Source organism: Astyanax mexicanus, chromosome 7, assembly GCF_023375975.1.
Source record: "Astyanax mexicanus isolate ESR-SI-001 chromosome 7, AstMex3_surface, whole genome shotgun sequence".
NCBI classification, from domain to species: domain Eukaryota; kingdom Metazoa; phylum Chordata; class Actinopteri; order Characiformes; family Acestrorhamphidae; genus Astyanax; species Astyanax mexicanus.
Genome location: NC_064414.1, coordinates 48,250,505 through 48,270,000, shown reverse-complemented (window position 1 = coordinate 48,270,000; position 19,496 = coordinate 48,250,505). Strand labels below are relative to the sequence as shown.

The following is a 19,496-nucleotide window of genomic DNA, read 5'->3' as shown; positions in this document are numbered from 1 at the left end:
ACTTGGCACACTGCCCATACTGCCAAAAGTACCAGTTGGTCTTATATAATATTCTTATTTTCTTAGACTCTGATTTTTGGGTTTTCATTGGTTGTAAACCATAATCATTAACAATAAAAGAAAAACACTTAAAATAGATCACTCTGTGTGTAATACATCTATATAATATACTGTACGAGTTTCACATTTTGATCTGAAGTTTCTGTTTCTGGCATTAATGTTAATGCCACCTCTGGTGTTAATGCTTAGCAGAACTGTAGCAGAGCTCGCATAGTGCTTAGTAGTTCTCACTGGAGCCACCCTTTAAAAAACACTGAGAAGAAACTGTAGACTGATTTAACTCTCTTTTATGAGCATGCAGCATCTGCTACATGCTATATATGTATTTATGTGGTGTAAGTGTCACAGCTTAGCCCATGTCTGCCTTGTGTTTCTCCCTCATTTGGTCTCTTGTGCTCCTGCCCCTCTGTTTACCTGTCATGTTTCCCAGCCATGTGCTTCCGTTGTGTTTTGGTCCTGTCTCCGCCCTAGCCCCACCCTGTCATCAGTGATTTGTAACCCCGCCCCCTCTTGATTGATCCTCAGGTGTTTCCAGTTTCCTGTTCCCTCCTCATGTATATAAGCCCCTTTGTTTCAAGCCTTCTTTGTCTAGTCATTTGTTAGTTTGTTTGCTGTCCGTGTTCAGGTTTGTTTCATGCTGTCTCTTAGATTCCTGTTTTCAAGTTTAGTGTTTTGTAGTTTTGTATTCAGTGTAACTTTGGTTTATTTCGTTTGTTTGTTTGTTAATTTGTTTTAGTTTGTTAATTTAAATAAATATAATTATTCTGCACTTACGTCCATCCCCTCACTTCCGTAACAGTAAGTATTAATATAACCAACTTTTGAGTATGTTTTATATGTAAAGGTGTTAGAGAATGCGCAAATATCCAGTGCAATCTGAAAACCAAAGAGAAGAGCTACTCAACTTCAAAAAAAAAATCAAAAATTGTGGAAAACGTGCAGTGGCAGAAGGAGAACATCCTATTAGTACAAACTGGCGTAGTACATTTATATTTTGTGTACCTCCTGCCTAAACCACACTTTTAAGCTTAGCATATAGCATTTACAGGGGTTGGACAATGAAACTGAAACACCTGGTTTTAGATCACAATAATTTATTGTGGTGACGGACAGTTCTGGTGGAAACAGGAGAGTTGAGATGCACATTGAATTCTGTTGTGATTTGTTCAGTCGTGGTTTTATGTTTTTTGGATACAATCCGGGTTAGCACCCAAACATCCCTTTCAGACAGCTTCCTCTTACAGTGTCCACAGTTAATCCTGTTGGATGTGGTTGATCCTTCTTGGTGGTATGCTGACATTACCCTGGATACCGTGGCTCTTGATGCGTCACAGATGCGCCAGCAAGACGTGCACCAACAATTTGTCCTCTTTTGAACTCTGGTATGTCACCCATAATGTTGTGTGCATTGCAATTTTTTTGAGTAAAACTGTGCTCTTACCCTGCTAATTGAACCTTCACACTCTGCTCTTACTGGTGCAATGTGCAATTAATGAAGATTGGCCACCAGGCTGCTCCAATTTAGCCATGAAACCTCCCACACTAAAATGTTTCAGTTTCATTGTCCAACCCCTGTACTTTACCATAAATTATTTTTGTGTGGTACACAGTGTTTTATGAAAATGCGAAAATATCGTAATTGTAAAAACACACTTGTAAGTAGATGTGCACTATTCATTTGCATATTTATCAGTCTGTTCAGCCCAGGCTGGTGTTTGGCAGGACTTTGTGGCTTTGTTGTGCTGAGTGAGCCACAGCACCTCATACATTTTTAACTTTACTCTGGCCAGACTGGCTGCTAGAATAGAAATAGCTCAGAAGTAACTCTGAAAGGGTCAAAAGTTGAATGAAAATGATGTCTATTCTTTTACAGAGAAAATAAGCACTGCAGGAGAGCTTAAGGATTGAAAGGAGTGTATATTGAATCTGACAGTAAATCAGTCAACTCACCCATCACTCTGTCAGGAGAAGTATTCAGAAAGAGATGTGATTATTCAGCCTCTTTCACTTTCTAAATGTGATTTACTCTCTCGCTGTAATCTGCTCCGATGGACAGAGCTGACAATTCTGCCTATTTTTCTTAGAATATTCTTTGAAAATTTGTTGTTATTATGTTATGTGGTTATTAGTATGGTTGTAGAAGGATGCTGGGCTGTGCTTGTCCTTTAAAAGTCCTACATTTATGTATCTAAAAAAGGCTTTAACTTTAGCTGTCCTGAACTGAATTAAATCCATTTACCAAAGATCTTTAAAAAATTGTCGGAGGTAGATACAGTATTGTGGCGTCTGTGTGTGTGTGTGTGTGTGCCAGCTTCTAGTGTGCCTGTGGGGGCGGGGTATGGTAATCCGGGGCCAGCGGGGCATTATGGGGGTATGTTTTGGGTGGGTTAAGGGGACCTACCATCTTTGTGTGGGATAGCTGGGTTGGTGGCCTCAGGGCTGTTTGCGCTGTGGTGGCAGTTGGGTTTCGCTCTCCTAGCCTTGTTAAAGGCTATAAGTGAGTGGCAAGCCTGTTAATAAAGAGCTGTTGAGTACTTGCAATGAGTCTCCCGAGTCCTCCTTCCTCTTCCACGCCACATTTGGTGTCAGAAGTGGCCCTGCTGGATGATATGGAGCTGCTGGCAGGGGAAATCGAACGGCTGGAGAGGATAACGGCGGACCAGCGGACGAGGGGCAAGACTGACCAGCGGAGTGGACCCAGACCGGACGGCGCCAGCAGGCTGTCCGAAGGTCGAGCCCGCGGAACGGATGGCGCGAGGACGGCGGCGCCGGCTCCCAAAGTGGACTGCGTGGTGACGCCAGCGCCGGCTCGCGGAGCGGATGGCGTGGAGTCGGTGGTGCCGGCTCCCAGAGTGGACGGCGCGCTGACGGCTAGCTTGACGGCTCATCCCCGCCTGTCATTCTATGACGGCAGCGCTGACTGGACGGCCTTCGAAGCCCAGCTGGAGATCGTGGCGGGCCGTGCGGGCTGGACGGATGCTGAGACGGCGGCCAACCTCTGTCTGGCGCTGCAGGGAGACGCACTGAGGGTGCTGATCGAGCTCCCCGCGGAGTGCCGCTGCGAGCTGTCTGACTTAACGCGGGCGCTGAGAACCCGTTTCAGCCGTCAACCTTCCGAGGCGGCCGCCAAAATGCTAGTGGCGGACCGGCGCCGGCAGCGGGGAGAGACTTTGGGCGTGCTGGCATCTGAGATGGCTCTGCTAACCCGCCAAGCCTATCCGGCATTTCCGCGAGCGGCTCAGAGAAGTCTCGCGCTGGATAATTTCCTGCGCGCCCTAGAGCCAGACGAGCTGCGCAAACATGTGAGACTGGCCGACCCACAGACCCTGGAGGCCGCGGTGGAGGTGGCTGAGCGGTCCGAACTCATCCCGTCCAGTCATCCGGAACCGTGGGGGGCGTCGCCCGGAGCAGATGATCCACCGAGATGGAGGCGGAGCCGGCCTGAGGCGCAACTGGAGTGCTGGCATTGCGGGGGGCGTGGCCACAAGCGAGCGCAGTGCGGCCGGCCGGGAAACGGAGCCGGGACCACCAAGTGAGGGTTACGGTGGCCCCAGGGATTCTAGGCTTACCCTCGGAACCTGATCACGGAGCTGTCGGACCCGGCGGCTATTTTCTGAAGTGCACGCTGAATGGAGTGACGGTGGACGCGCTGGTGGACACGGGCTCGTCAGTCTCGCTGATAAAGCCTGAGCTTGCGAGGAGTGTGGCAGGCGAGTTTGTGGTGGACTACAGCCGGCGCATCGCGCTCTCTTCAGTCACCGGAGATCCTATCGCTCTCCTGGGATTAACGGAGCTGACAATTGATGTTGGCAAGGGCCCCTTTCAGCAGGAGTTCTGGATTGGGCACATCAATGATCCGTGCATTCTGGGCAAGGACCTGCTCGCACGCGTTGGAGCCGTCATTGATTGTGCACGGGGCTCGGTTCTGGTGACTGGACTCCCCGTAGAGGAACATGACGAGTGTGGGGTAAGTGAGCCGTTGGGGGGGGATGCGTGTGATTCGGTGCACGTTATGTTCGAGGGTCCGTTAGATGCGGGGTTAATTATCGATCCGATAGAAGAGATGCTGGAGCGCAGTTGTGTGGGCTTATCAGAGCCCCAACAACTGCGCTTACGCGACCTGATTGAGCGTTTTCGAGCTAGCTTCGCTGTGTCTGAGCGTGAGTGTACTAGGACTAGCCTTGCGTTTCATTCTATAAACACAGGTGACGCCCAGCCCATCAGGCTGAGACCGCACCGTCTGGCATTAGCGAAACGCGTAGCGGCTGAGCAGTTAGTCCGTGATATGGCGAGTGCGGGCGTTATTGAGCCTTCGAGCAGCCCGTGGTCGGCCCCGGTGGTCCTTGCAAAAAAGAAGGACGGGAACTGGCGTTTTTGCGTTGATTATCGCCGACTTAACGCCGTCACGAAGCTCGACTCTTATCCGCTTCCCAGGATCGACGATACACTAGATCAGCTATCGGGCTCAGCCTGGTTCAGCTCGCTAGATTTGAGGAGCGGGTATTGGCAGGTGCCCCTAGCTGAAGGGGATAGGGAGAAAACCGCTTTCTCGCTCGGCTCGGCTCTATGGCATTGCACGGTGCTCCCGTTTGGTTTGTGTAACTCGCCGGCTACTTTCGAGCGTCTTATGGAGCGCGTGTTAAGCGGGATCCCGCGTTCGTGCTGCGTTGTTTACCTGGATGACGTCATGGCGCACGGGACCGACTTCGACTCCGCACTCTCTCACCTCGAGGTGGTGCTCGGCGCGATTCAGGCGGCTAACCTGAAGCTCAACCCGGCGAAGTGTAACCTGCTGAGGCAGCGCGTGAATTTTCTGGGCCATGTAGTGAGCGGTGCTGGTGTGGAAACCGACCCTAAAAAGACGGAGGCTGTCCGTGACTGGCCTGTCCCACGTAACGCGAAAATGGTTCGTAGTTTCGTGGGGCTCGCATCGTATTACAGGCGGTTTATCAGGGGGTTCGCGGACGTGGCGGCGCCGCTTCACAATTTAACTAGACTGGGTGTGACATTCCGTTGGTCTGAAAAGGCGGAGCGTGCGTTCGAGGAGCTAAAAAGCCGTCTATGCAATGCTCCAGTTCTGGCGTATCCGAATATGTCGGAGAGTTTCATTGTGGATACTGATGCGAGCGACCGTGGCCTCGGAGCGGTCCTGTCACAGGTTCAGGATGGCTCAGAGTGCGTAATAGCGTACTATAGCCGCCGCCTGGACAAGGCGGAGCGTAACTATTGCGTAACGCGCCGGGAGCTACTCGCGGTGGTCGAGAGCCTTAAGCATTTCCGACCGTATGTGTATGGGGTCCCATTTCTGCTGCGCACCGACCACGCCTCGCTACAGTGGCTCATGCGTTTCCGCGAGCCCGAGGGCCAGCTTGCGCGCTGGATATCTAGACTCCAGGAGTTTAGCTTCGAGGTTGTGCACCGACCGGGCAGTAGCCATGGTAACGCGGACGCTTTGTCTCGCCGGCCGTGTGCGGCCATTGACTGTAAGCATTGCGCTCGTGCGGAGGAGAAATCCGCTGAGACTGCTCGTTGCGCTGCAGTCTCAGCGGATGTGGCCGGCAGTGTAGCGGTGGCCCAGGTGTCCGTAGAACAGATCCGAGATGCGCAACGGGCGGATCACGACTTAATGTGGGCAGTACACGCGCTCGAGGCGAATGTCGCGCCGTCGTGGGAGGAGGTGGTGCCGTTGGGTCCGGTCGCTAAAGCGCTGCGCTCCAACTGGGCTAGCTTTAGCTTATCTGATGGCGTGCTGTGTCATACCTGGGAGGATCCGGCGAATGGGCGGCGCGTGTTTCAGGTGGTGATACCGCGGGCGCTTAGGGATTCGGTCCTACGGGGAGTCCATGGGTCGCCTGGGGCTGGACACTTTGGCGTTACCAAAACCCTGAAGCGCCTGCAACAACGCTTCTATTGGCCTGGGTGCAGGGCTGATGTGGAGCTCTTCGTGCACTGTTGTGACGTGTGCGCCACCAAGAAAGGCCCCGCGAGGGCGCCCCGCGCCCCACTTCACCCCTACCAGTGCGGCGGCCCGATGGAGCGGGTGGCCGTAGATGTGTTGGGCCCCTTCCCGGTGACGGACTCTGGGAACCGCTATGTCTTAGTGGCGATGGACTATTTTACGAAGTGGCCGGAGGCCTACGCGGTGCCGGACCAAGGGGCGGTCACTACTGCAGACGTCCTGGTGCGGGAGTTCTTCTGCAGATTCGGGGTTCCGGAGGAGCTGCATAGCGACCAGGAGAGGAACTTCGAGTCGGAGGTCATGGCGGAGGTCTGCCGCATCTTGGGCATACATAAGACCAGGACGACGCCCCTTCATCCACAGAGTGACGGGCTGGTGGCTGGTGGAGCACCAAGCACGGGCCCACCCATGCCGACTGAAGCTTCGGGCACAGTCCCTTCTTACGCTGAGGGTTGTACAGCCAAACCCTCGCCCCCACAGATAAAGGCTCCCCAAAGCCTGGGTGGGCCCGTGCTTGGTGCTGTCCAGGCTTGGGGAGGTGGTGTACAGGATCCGGTGGGGCAGACGCAGAATGATTGTGCACCGCGATCGGTTGGCCCCTTACCGTCCTAAACTGTTGGACACGGTGGGCGGTGGGGCGGGGCCTATCGGACCTGATCCCGAACCTGGCCCGGACTCTGGCTCTGCGGAGGCTCAAGGCAGCCACGGGAGAGAAGGCCGCCCGCCCGCCTGGAGGACTTTGTGTGTGACTGATTGTAAAAAAAAAAAAAAAAAAAAGTTTTGTTGTTAATGGGGTTCTTGTTGGGCTTGTGGGGTCGCCGGGACGGCTGACCCTTGGGGGGGGGCTATGTGGCGTCTGTGTGTGTGTGTGTGTGTGTGCCAGCTTCTAGTGTGCCTGTGGGGGCGGGGTATGGTAATCCGGGGCCAGCGGGGCATTATGGGGGTATGTTTTGGGTGGGTTAAGGGGACCTACCATCTTTGTGTGGGATAGCTGGGTTGATGGCCTCAGGGCTGTTTGTACTGTGTTAGCAGTTGGGTTTTGTTCTCCTAGCCTTGTTAAAGGCTATAAGTGAGTGGCAAGCCTGTTAATAAAGAGCTGTTGAGTACTTGCAATGAGTCTCCCGAGTCCTCCTTCCTCTTCCACGCCACAGTATTTTATTATTTTTTTTTTTATTTTGGTGCATTGTTTATTAGTTAGCTTACTGATTTAAAGCAGATTGAGCTAAGACCAAATGACATTATTTATAGATCCAGGGGTGCTGTTTTCAAGTATGTTCACTACTTGCTTTTAGCCAACGGAGGCGGTACTGTAGGCATGGGGAAGTGTAAATTTAATGAAAACTGTTTGGATAACCCCAATTTTGCATTGAGCTGTAAAATTTTCAATATAAAAAAAAAGTTAACACATAGCAGTTTCATAGCAGTTCCTTTTTTCAGCCTAGCAACACCGTAGAAACCAAATGGCTGTTCTATGTTCTAACACCATGGCAAACATTTAACATCACCTTAGTAACAACCTAGCAACACTTTGGAAACCACATGGCTGTTCCATTTTTTTGTTTACCATAGCAAAACCTGAGCTATTCTTTAACAACACCTTAACAACACCTTAGAAACCAAGTGGCTGTTCCACATTTTTTTTACCATAGCAACAGCTAAGCTACCCTTCAACAAAACCTTAGCAACACCTTAGAAACCAAATGGCTGTTCCATTTTTATTTGTTTACCATAGCAACACCTTAGCAATCATTTGAAAACACCTTAGTAACAAACAAGCAGCACCTTAAAAACCAAATGGCTGTTCCATTTTTTTTACCCTAGCAACACCTCAGCAACCATTTAACAACACCTTAGCGACAACCTAGCAACACATTAGAAACCAACACAAGTAAACTTGCAAAAAAGTACATTTTTCAACATTTTTAGTAACAAACAGCTATACAATAGCAAACACCTTAGTGTATATGTGTATTTTACTTCCAAAACAATAGGACTCTCTGGAGCAGATAAACACAAACTTGTTGGTATCATGGCTAGCAATGCTAGATGTGGGCTGGAATGGTTTAAAACCCCACAGCTTTAGGCATTGAGCTGTGGAGTAGTAGAAGAACTGTGGAGCTCCATCCAGTACTGTTGGGATGAGTTGGTGAGTTCGGTTTGAGGTAGGTTGGTGATCATTGGTTATTCACCATCCTGACCTCATAAACACTGGCTCTTGTCAGTGAATGCAATCAAATAAAGGCAGTAGAAGCAGCTACTCCAACAAATACCCTTAATTTTGTAAAAAAACAAAAAAAACAATGAATGACCATATGTTCCAATGCTTTTAACCATTTTTTTTTCCATATAGTGTTAATAAATATATACACAATAGTTTTGCTGTTTTAATTTCTCTCAAAGAGACACTTCTCTCAGAGTAACTATGTTAAGGAGCCTCTAGGGTGGGATCTCTTCTCTGCAGGTCCGCAAGACATCCTGCTGGAGGTGGAACACCACAGGGAGGTGTTGTTAACGCTCTGTTTCTGGTCAATAATGTACATGTCACATATAACCTGTGCCTGTGGGCCGGTAATATTCAGCACTCAACTGCTCTCTCAGCGTTGAGAGTGTGAACCTGTGTAAAAGTGCACTATGATTGTGGTTGTGTGAGCGAATGTTTTAATGTGTTGTTCATAGCTGTGAACGCTGTTCTCACGATACAACACCACAGCTACCATTCACACACACACACACACACACACTGGTTGGCAAGAAAAGTAAAGTGTGGCATGATTGCAGCAGATAGGTCACAGTATAGCAACACCACAGCGGAAGTGTCACGGGGGTAAAAGCAGCAGAGGGTATTATTGGCATAGCTACAGTTCCAGCTCAAGCTCAGGTTGAATTAGTTCCATACACTCTATGTCCAAATACTTACGGACAACATCAACTATTTGCATGCACCCAGACATGAACTATAGGGAGCTATTAAAGATAAACTCCGGTGTAAAATAGACTTTTGGTGTAGTAAAACATGATAAAAAGTACTTACCTTTGATAAATAGCACACCTCTGTTCTCCCACAGCGTTCTGAGATCCAGAAATTTTAACAGTTTGTTCAAACACCCTTCAGACTGGGTGATACAGGGCATAATCTGATAATTCGATAAATCTCTTTTCCCACCGTTATCCAGCTCAAAGTAGCTCCACACCTCCTTGCTAGAATTCAGAGATTTAAAACGAGACATTAGTAACTTAAAAAGTGCACAAGAAGCTTATTAAAAACTACTGTTTACATCTATAACGATTTTCATTATTTTCAACAGCACGGTTAGCAGCAACACTTAGCGCTAGTAAAAGCTGCCCGATAGCACTAAACTAAGGAACCTTGAGTGTTCTGGTAAGCCAGGGCACTATCATCTAGCGGTTCGTCCCACGTAGCTTGTTTTAACATGGTAAAGACGCAGACTACAGTCCGATTTAGTTACTCACCTCTGAACAGCAAAAGAGCTAGCGCTGCGGTTAGCAGCTAATGCTAATACTGCTCCAGCCTTGGTGCTGGAGAAACTTCACTGAAGCTCCTGTATAACTCTGTACTTCATCAGAGTGGCTTTACTGCTCCTTAATACCTGACTGGTAAAATTCATACATAAGACGCACTGGATTGTAAGGTAAATAAAGGATTTTAAGTGCACCTTATAGTGTGAAAAATACAGTAAATGTAAACGTTGAACCCTATGTATGGTCCACATGATCAAAAAACATCCATCCTGGCCTTTTCTAACATCATGAACAACAATTGTATGCCTTTTTAAACTGACAGGTTTAGAAGATGGCGAGTATATTTTTCAAGCCTTCTACTCTGCAGCTTGCTTTTCATGAGAGATCTGCAGAGATCTCGTCCCGTATGAACACTGGGAAACAAAACCTTGTTATGTTCTGGGGGAATATTGATTGTTTACTTGCTCAGTGTTGCTTTATCTTGTTGTTTTCTGATGTTTGTTTTTTTTACAACGTGTAATTTCAGACCAAGTTCCGAAATAAATGTCAGACCGTTTGCTCTTTCTGAAGGTACTTTTCCATTTGTGAGCATCATTTGAAAGCAATTTTTTGGACTGTATTTGCATATTTCCGATTTAAGGCAAGGCGAAAGACAGCGAGGTGTGACTGAGCTGTTCCTGGCCTCACCGTGCCACTTTGTTTTATCTTGCCAAGAAGATTTTAATTGGCTGCTTTTGTTCAAAGCAGGTAAAGCAGAAAGTCCATGAAATCCCACACTTACCGGATTAAGGTGCAAATTAGCAGATCTTTATGTAGACTTATCTTATTATATATTTTTTAAACACTCTATTGCAGCTTTTATAATCAGATTTGTGTGTATTTTATCTCAGTAGTTTGCTACATCTTGTAGTTTGCCAGTATTGGACATCATCGCTGGTCATTAGCGTTGCAACCCAAGGTCAATAATTATTCTTTTCACTTTTATTCATGAAGCGGGGGATAAAAGCTCACTCTCACATTTGAATGAAAATTGGATTAAAGGCCCCTTTTGGACTCTCTTACAATTTATGTTTAATTCCCTTCCTGTCATTAATTTCTGAGAAGAGCTATAGTCCATTTAAAAGCAATAGATTGTCTTTGTAGTGGCCAGTGAAGACAGTAAGACCTTAATGATACCCATGAAGTCATCCCACATATAGAACTCCCACTTCACTACCGGTGCATAAAGTCAGGCCACTAAAATAAAAGTCTTGTAAATGTGTAAAAGGCTATTTTTTTTTCTTCCTCTGGGCTCAACAGGCCCATAACTCAGCAGAAGCAGATGTTGAGGGACTTCCCAAACCCGTGTAGAGGCAAGGGCAACCAACCCTTGCTGTTGTTTTTATAATTAATAAAGGAGATTATGTGCGTAGTAAGTGCCTGTGCCCTCTGCTTTGTCCTCAGGTCCGGTGTTCAAGCCCAGCTGCAGCAAAGCCCAGAAATACCTGGAGTTCATCCCCATCAATCTGCACACGCAGCGCATGAGGGTCACGTGTCCCAGGAAAACAGGTACAGGCACCTGAGTGTCAAGAACAAAACTGTTCCTGTCTCTTTTCTCTATTCTTCCCTGTATCTATTCATGTTTCTCTCTGTCTTTTGTGAAGATTGACTCTGTGGGCCTGAAACAAAGCTTACACACTACACTAGCGATTCTCAGCTAGTGGGTCGGGACACAAAAGTGGGTTGTGGACACGATCTGGGTGGGTGGCGGACTGTGTGTAAAAAAAAACAGTAAATACATTTTTAAAAATGTTAAATTAAATATAATCAATGCTCATCTGATTTTGTGGACGTCTTTTATACCGGGAGACACGCAGAGAATTGAAATATCGAATTTTGTGGCCTTATTTATTTTGTGTAGTTTAAGATATTTAAGCAATAATACACTTGAGGTTGGTGCTATAATGTGTAATATTGGCACTGCTGTGCTGCAGTCATAGGCCGAGGCCACAGGGAATTGTAGTTTGAGTTTGAGTTGTAGGCAGAAAGTAGACCAGAAACTCTGTCACATTGCACATAATCGTCGCTAAATCTACTATAATCAAACCAAATCATTGTCAGACTACAGTACAGATTTATCTGTCTTATTCGTTTAGGAAGGTCTTTAGAGATCTAGTTAGCAAAGATCTTACATTAGTTGGTGCAGGTTGACAACTACTAATTATCTTTTCTAACTGTTCTTTATTGATTAGAAAATGCTCTTTCCCTCTCTCGTACACCTTACACTACAAATTGCCAAGGAAAAGGGTTATGTTAGGGTTGATGGGTGGGTGGGTGGTTGTTTGAGAGGTTAGAAACCTCATGCCAATGTTATAGTTGGCCAAAAACAATAAAAAATGACATGAAAAAAAGAAAATGCTCTATCCATTGCCATTTCCAGAGAACAGCAGACCACAGAGCAGTGGTGGGCAACTCATTAAGGTCATTGAAGGCAGAATTTCTGCACAGTTTTGTGATTTTTCTGCTCAAACACACCTAATTCACCTCACCTGTTAATTGCCAGGTTTTGTAAGTATGTTAGAGAAGCCCTCCAGCCCACATTTCTCACCTCTACCTCAGTGTGTATTGGCTAATTACTATTGGCTAGTCCTAGAGACCTTTTACAGCACCAGCAATATATATCCAGGTTGAATAGATCTAGATAAAGACGTTCTCTTAGTTGTGTATTCTTCTACCGTACCCACTTAAAACTTAAGTCTACAAATAGCTGAGCTGCAGGGTTTTATTCCAGCAAGCCAGAGCTCACCTCATATAGCTAATCGACTGTTTGAAGTCTGAGACCAGCTGATTAAACAAGCCGGGTTGGGTTGTGCCTCTTCTTGGTGGGAATGAAATCCTGCAGCCCTTTGCGGTGAAGGTTGCTGAGCCCTGGCTTACAGAGCCTCCTTTATTTATTTAAGGTGGAAAAAAGGCGTGAACTCAGCACCTCTGAGGTTCATCCTGAAGAGCAGTGAGTTTCTCCTGTTTGAGTGATTTCACTTGCATGTTTTTTGCTGAACTTTGTGCTGTGAACTGTTGTTGCTCGGAGAGGCCAGGTCTTCTGTCAGCAGAAGGGTTTTGGGATAAGACTAATCAGACCAGTTCAGAGGTGAGCCAGCAACAAAACACAGAACTCGTGTCGACTGAGGGGCATTTTTAGATACATCCTGCCTGAAAAATGAAGACACTCGTACAGTAAACTGGTACCGTTTTTTTTTCTGCACGTAAAATCCTTTAATTTCTCCAAAAATCGTCAGTGTGCCTTATGTATGAATTTTACCAGTCAGGTTTTAAGGAGCAGTTTAGTTCTCCAGAACCATGGCTGGAGCAGTATTAGCATTAGCTTCTTACCACGCTATGACCAACCGGGACAAGACCAAAGACTAGAGAATCCTCAGATGTCTCAATGTTCAGTCTGTTCCTTGAACACTTTGACCAATTACGATTGATCACATATTTTCCACATATTTTTCTTTGTATTTTTATTTTTGTTTGTTTTGCTTGAGGAACCAAAATTTGGCATTTCTTTCATTTCTCCCATTTTATGGAGGTATTTGTTTAAGTGTGTTTAGGAGCTAGTGTTAGTCTGCTAAAGTCTTGATCACGTGTGTGGAGTTATAGAGAGCAGAAGTGGACAGGGAGCAGAGAAACAGAAAAACTGGACATTTATGAGTTTTTTTTCTCTTTTTTTCTAATTTTCTCATATTTTTCTCTTAATTTAGCTAAGTCAGTTGTTCTACCCATTATACTCAGCTACTCAGCTGTAGATGCCACAACACAGGGAGGGTGAAGACTAGCATATGCCTCCTATTATACATATGAAGTCAGACTCCGCCTCTTTTTGAACTGTTGCTGATGCAGCATTACAGAGTAGCATCACAGTGCACTCGGAGGAAAGGGCAGCGACTCGGTTCTGATACATCAGCTCACAGATGCAGCCTTGTGCTGATCGACATCACCCTAGGAGTGATTAGGGGAAAGAGTGTCCTCTACCCACCCAGAGAGAGTAAGGCTAGTTGTGCTTTATCAGGGCTCCAGTAGCTGATGGCCAGCTGCATGACCGGGATTGGAACCACCAATCTCCCGATCATAATGGCAGCACTTGGACCATTAGACACAACTTTGTGAGAGAGTTGTGGAGTTTCTATCCCTCTTTACCGAACACAGAATGCTAAAAAAAAATGCATCATACGTTTGTGAGTATAGGTTCCACTAAGTTTTAAATTGTATATCCATTTTTCTATGTGAAAACATCCTTAAAAGGTGTAAAAGGACCTTAAGAATGTTGTGTGTATATGGTGGCCTATATGAAGAGCCTGGGCTGCACTCGAGCGCAGCGTTCCCCGCAGCCTTCCCTCTCCACCTGCTTCTCCACGCTTATCAGAGTGGTAGGGGGCGGTGGAGGCAGACAGAGGTCAGCAGGAGACGCTGACAGGTGAACTTTAATTACAGGCAAGCAGGAGGACAGCTCACTAATGAGGACGCAGTGTATTTTCAGAGGACGCAGTGGCTGGGCAGCACAATACACACTTGCGCTGCGTGTGTGGAGTGTGTGCTCGACACTTTAATGCGGTTCTGAATTGCAGAGGTGGGCTTGTTAGATTTGACATCATGTCCCTCACGAACCAAAGAGAGGCAGAGTTTGAATAGCTGATTTATTATTTGCTGGTTTTATTAACTGTTACATTATCAGAAGTATATCATTGTCACATCCTGGTCTCGTCTCGTGTCTCTGTGTGTCTTCCCCACGTGACCTATGCTCCCCTGTGTCTCCCGTCTCAGTACCTTTCCACCACTTGTCTCATTTGTAGCTCCGCCCCTTCCCCAGGTGTTTCCAATTATAGTGTGTTTCCTGTTTCTTTAAATAGCCCTCCTCTGCCACTTTGTCTCCGTCGGTCTTTGCACCTTCCCCTGTTGTTTTGTCTCTCTGTGTTTCTCTGCGTTTCATAGCCCTAGTTCTTGCTCCGTGTTTATTTCTTGTTTAGTTTTCTAGTTTCTTGTTTCTTCCTCGTTTCCCCAGTTCCCTGCTTAGTGCTTAGTTCCTTTCTGCTTAGTTTATTTATTATTGTCCAGCCTAGTTTTTCCCTGTCTAGTATTAGCTTCTTGTTTGTTTTTCCCTTGTAAATATATATCCCTGCCCTGTTTAGTTTTTTTTATCTTCTTGGTTATTCTTGGTAGTTTCTAGTTTCTTTGTGTTCTTACCTCGTTTGTTTCTTTGTTTATTTACTCCCTGTTTGTTTATCATTAGTACTTCTTGTTTTGCTTAGTTTATGTTCTCTAGTCTTACTGGTTTGTTTTGGTTATTGGTTATTTGTTTAACTAGTTTCATTTATTTGGTTCACTCCCTTGTTCCTTGTATATATCTCCCTGTTCCGTATTTAAGTGTTTACTTGTTTCTTGTTTCTTTGTTACTTGTTATTTATTTATTAAATTATTATTTATTGATTTCACCCTACCTGCACTTGTGTCCGCTTTCCTCGTCACCCTGCCTGGGTATTCCTGACAATCATATATTAACCCATTTTTTTTATGTTAGCACAATTTGGCTTCACAGTGTAAAATCTCACTGCTCTACTTATTGCATTAATGAATGAATTTAATATAACCTACTGTAAATACTACAGTATTTTTGGTACCACTTTAAAATAAGACTACCTTTATAAAGGGTTTATAAATGGTTTACAATTAGTTTATTAATGGTTACTAATTAGGTTGTAAATGTCTTAAAAATCATTAATAATCAGTTATTAGGCAAACAACAGGTCTATGTACATTTCTACGTATGTGTTACAACTGATTATTAATGATTTTAAAGGCATTTACAACCCAATTAGTAACCATTAATAAACTAAACCATTTATAAACCCTTTATCTTATTTTAAAGTGGTACCGAATTTTTCTTTGCATCACTTAAGCTGATTTTTGAAGTCTTGACCCAAAAATGGATTGTTCATTTTGCCATACTTTTGGTTAAGATAAAGTGATTCATTTGAGTTCCTCATTGAGCTTCCTCATTGGCTCCTAGAACCAGCTATTTGCATACTGGGTGTGTCTTACCCACCATCAGTGTGTAGTCACCCACAAGGCTACCTATCCTATCTGTTTAGGTGTAATATATATTGTGATACAGCTGACTGGCCTCAGTGTTGTAGGCTGTAAGAACAATTAACTCTTTCTCTGCTGCTGAGAGTAGCTCTATGTTATCACTTACCTTAAGGCATAAGAGTGGGTTTGACATTGAGGGGGGGCACCTTATTGTGACTTAGAGCAACATTTGCGGCATTACAGTTAATCACAAATAAACTAAATGTTTTTTTTTCTGTACTTCTGTAATTAGTGGCTGATGAAACAATCAGTTTTCACACTGCCATTTTTTTTTACTTTGACATGTCAGTGTATGGCCAAAGAAACAATCCAGCGAGAGCTGTGATATTACCAACTATGGTGATTTTGGGTGGGAGTTGTAGTAGTGGAAAACAAACCATGTATCTGGTACCAAAAAACATGTTTTTAGCCATTTTTACCAATTCTTCTCTTCATCATCTGCTATCTCGAACATAAACTGCTCTACCTTACCTGATTACCCAAACTGGAGCTAAATGGACATGCGAAATATCATCCCGATGCATTGTGCAAGGTTAAGCATGTATCCTTGTTAGGCTAAAAGCTAACACTATCTACAGGGCCATCTCAAAAAATTAGCCTATCTTTGAAACGTTACTTTATTTCAGTAATTCAGTTAAAAATGTGAAACTCATATATTATATAGATGTATTAAACACACAGAGTGATCTATTTTAAGCGTTTATTTATTTTATTGTTAAGGATTTTGGCTTACAGCCAATGAAAACCCAAATGCATAGTGCATTTTGTTGCTTTCCAATAAAAAAACAAGAACCTCCAAAACAGCAACTTTACAGGAGAGAAAAAAAAATATCTAAACTTTCAATGGAAGTCAATGTAAAAAGAGGCAGTTTATTTCAGGTGATTTTTAAGTATTTCTATTGGTCCGTTCATCAAGAAAATATGACACAAAAGGGACAGTTTGTCTGTTCAAATTATGTAGTAATCTAAACATCTACAAAAATGGAGATACTTGTTTTTTATTGGACAGTGACGATATACAGACTTCATTTTCATCTTATTGCTAAGAATAAATCTATGTACTAAATATTTTACTATGTCTAAATCATCTCAATAACTAGGCTTAAACCTTCTGTTGAATTTTTGAGTAATTTAGATTAATTGTCCTTGAACACATTAAATATGTGACCTATTGACCCAAAATACTTAATTCGTCTATTGGAACAGTACCTAGCTTACAACAGGTATCCAGTTAATATCTAGACCATAGAAAACTATAGAACCATAGAACCATAGAAACTGCATCATGAAAGCTCAGCCTTGTGTTTTGCATCTCATAAGGGAGCTATATTGCTATATTGAGTGAAAATGATCCAGCATGGCTACGTTTCTCTATTCTGCCTGTTGCTGCCTACACTGCCTGTCAGAAAGAGGAGCTCAGATGTTCAGATATACTTAAATTTAGCAGCTGTGTTGGATGCGTTTGAAGGATCTGTCTGATATTTTTGGTGGAAAATCATAAAAAATGTAATCTGCCAACAAGGCACTGCAGCGCTCCTCAGCGCTCGTCAAGTGCTGGAGTGGGTTGAGGAGTGTGGAAGTTCAGGCGAGGCGTCATGGCAACACAAACCACCAAATTTAAGCACCACTTGGATCTTCAGGGACTGCATTGGGAAATGTGTGTAAAACAAAAATCTAATTACTCAGGTATTAAGTATTATAGTAAATGTGAATCTAATCCCATTTTTGTGAAGCTTTGCAAAGTTTTTAACTGATGTTGTAACAGAGCAGATTTACAAGAAATGTACACACAATATACAGCTCTGTAATAAAAAATATAAGATGAGTTTCTTTGATTTTACCAAATTGAAAACCTCTGGAATATAATCAAAAAGAAAAATTAAGGATCACAAGCCATCAAACAAAACTGAACTGCTTGAATTTTTGCACGAGGAGTGGCAAAAAGTTATCCAAAAGCAGTGTGTAAGACTGGTGGAGGAGAACATGCCGAAGATGCATGAAATCAAACTGTGATTAAAAACCAGGATTATTCCACCAAATATTGATTTCTGAACTCTTTAAACTTTAATTATGAATTTGTTTTCTTTGCATTATTTGAGGTCTGAAATCTCTGCATCTTTTTTGTTAGTTAAGTCAGAGTGCATACGCCTCTTAAAGGGAATGGCAAGTGACACACTGATTGGTTTATTTCACGTTACGCCCAAAATTAACCATACCCATGATTAATTAAGAGAATTGGTACATGCCTTTTATGTGTTTCAAGCCGTGCAAGGCATGTTTTTTGTGCCCTCAGGATAACAAATACACACCAACACACCCTAAATTTAATGCGTAATTGACTAATGCGTCTCTGGACAAGACAGTAAACTAAGAGCAGAAAAGGGTCAATAAAAATAAGCCAAGAAAGAGGGAAAACACATCGTAACAGAGCTAGTAAACTAGATAATACTCGGCTGGGAACAGAGGAAACAGAGGACTATTTATACTAATACAAACAGGTGTGGGAAATGAGCAATCAGAAAGAGAGAAAGGGTGAATGCTGCAGAGTCATGCGTTCAGCCGAGTCATTGTAGTTCCATGGGCTGAGAATGCTGGGAAATGGAGTCTTTAGGAGAACAGTTGTCCTGAATGGGTAGACTGACAGCGTCAGGACTGACAATGCGCTATAGATTGCTAAAATATATAATAAATTCAGTGTGTTTCATTCTGAGACAAAATAAAAAGGTTGTAAATGGGCTTGTTAAACAACGTGAGCATTCTATTGCTATTTTTACATCAAAGAGCTAAAATATGCAATATTCTATAATATTCTATGCCACCTTTAACATCTAAATGTCTCTGCAGGGATGTTATATAGAACAAACATGACAAAGGCGTGTGATACAGCCACCCAGATCAAAGCAGTGCTGATTACACTCTTGCGTAATCAGTCCTTGTTTGTTTTGACTGGCGGTAAATTACTGTCCGTATTCAGTGTGTTCTAAAATAACCCTAAATCTTTATAATAATCCATAAACCTTTACGGCTTGTTGTTGTGTGTAGCAAACAGATGGCTTGTCGTTTTTTTTTTACGTGCTGTAGCTTTGATCATATTTTATGCAGATATGGAATTTGTGTATGTTTATTTTATGAGCTCTGGTAGGGTTTATCTCCCTGGAATTGTTCCTCTTGCTTGTTCAGGCGGATTCGAGGAGCAGGAGAAAGTGCGTCAAAACACCTTCTTTTTCCTCATTTAGACTATATATATATATATATATATATATATATATATATGTATGTATGTATTCTGTCTTACTTAACCCGTCCAGGCTTTCTGGTTAACTGTGAATAATTCCAGCTCCTCACTGGTTTGTGTTCTTTTCCTCTTCTGGACTCTTCCTGTCCCTGTGTTCCGATTTATGGGCTTTGGGAAAATCTGAGCAAATCAGCTCTAAATTGGGCCATGCGTGACTTATGCTCCTGACCTGCCTCCATATTTCACGGCACTGCTGTGCTGTTTTGAGGCGACCAATTAGATATGCTCATGGGGCTGTGGGAACGCTGGGAGGGTTTCAGTATGGTGAGAGAGAGAGAGAGAGAGAGAGAGAGAGAGAGAGAGCCCCTGTCGTCATTAGTGTAGGACGAAAGTGGCCGCGGAGCCGGCGGTGTGGCCCGCGTGGCGCTCCGGGGTGCCATGCCTGCAGAGAGGCCGATCATTAATTGCTGTCAAATGTGTCCCAAGGCTAAATTCCTGTTTGAGTCTGCAGGCTGGCTCGTTAAGTGACCTCACGTAAAGCCCACCGCTAGCAGCCTGCACTACTGTTGCATGACCCGTTCAATTCACGCTCAAATATTGCAAGGCCACTCACGGCCGGCTTTGCGCTGAGGGATATTA

At 44.4% G+C, this 19,496-nt stretch overlaps 1 protein-coding gene across 9 annotated transcripts in view; it reads left to right on the top strand.

The window, feature by feature from the left end:
- The window catches only part of inpp4b (inositol polyphosphate-4-phosphatase type II B), a 446,954-nt gene that overhangs the window by 329,631 nt on the left and 97,827 nt on the right, over nucleotides 1-19,496 (top strand). For all 9 annotated transcript variants that reach the window (XM_049481670.1, XM_049481669.1, XM_049481668.1 and 6 more), the window contains one exon: nucleotides 10,943-11,047. In XM_049481670.1, coding sequence (XP_049337627.1) covers nucleotides 10,943-11,047 — 105 coding nt within the window. The remainder of the gene's footprint in view (nucleotides 1-10,942; nucleotides 11,048-19,496) is intronic.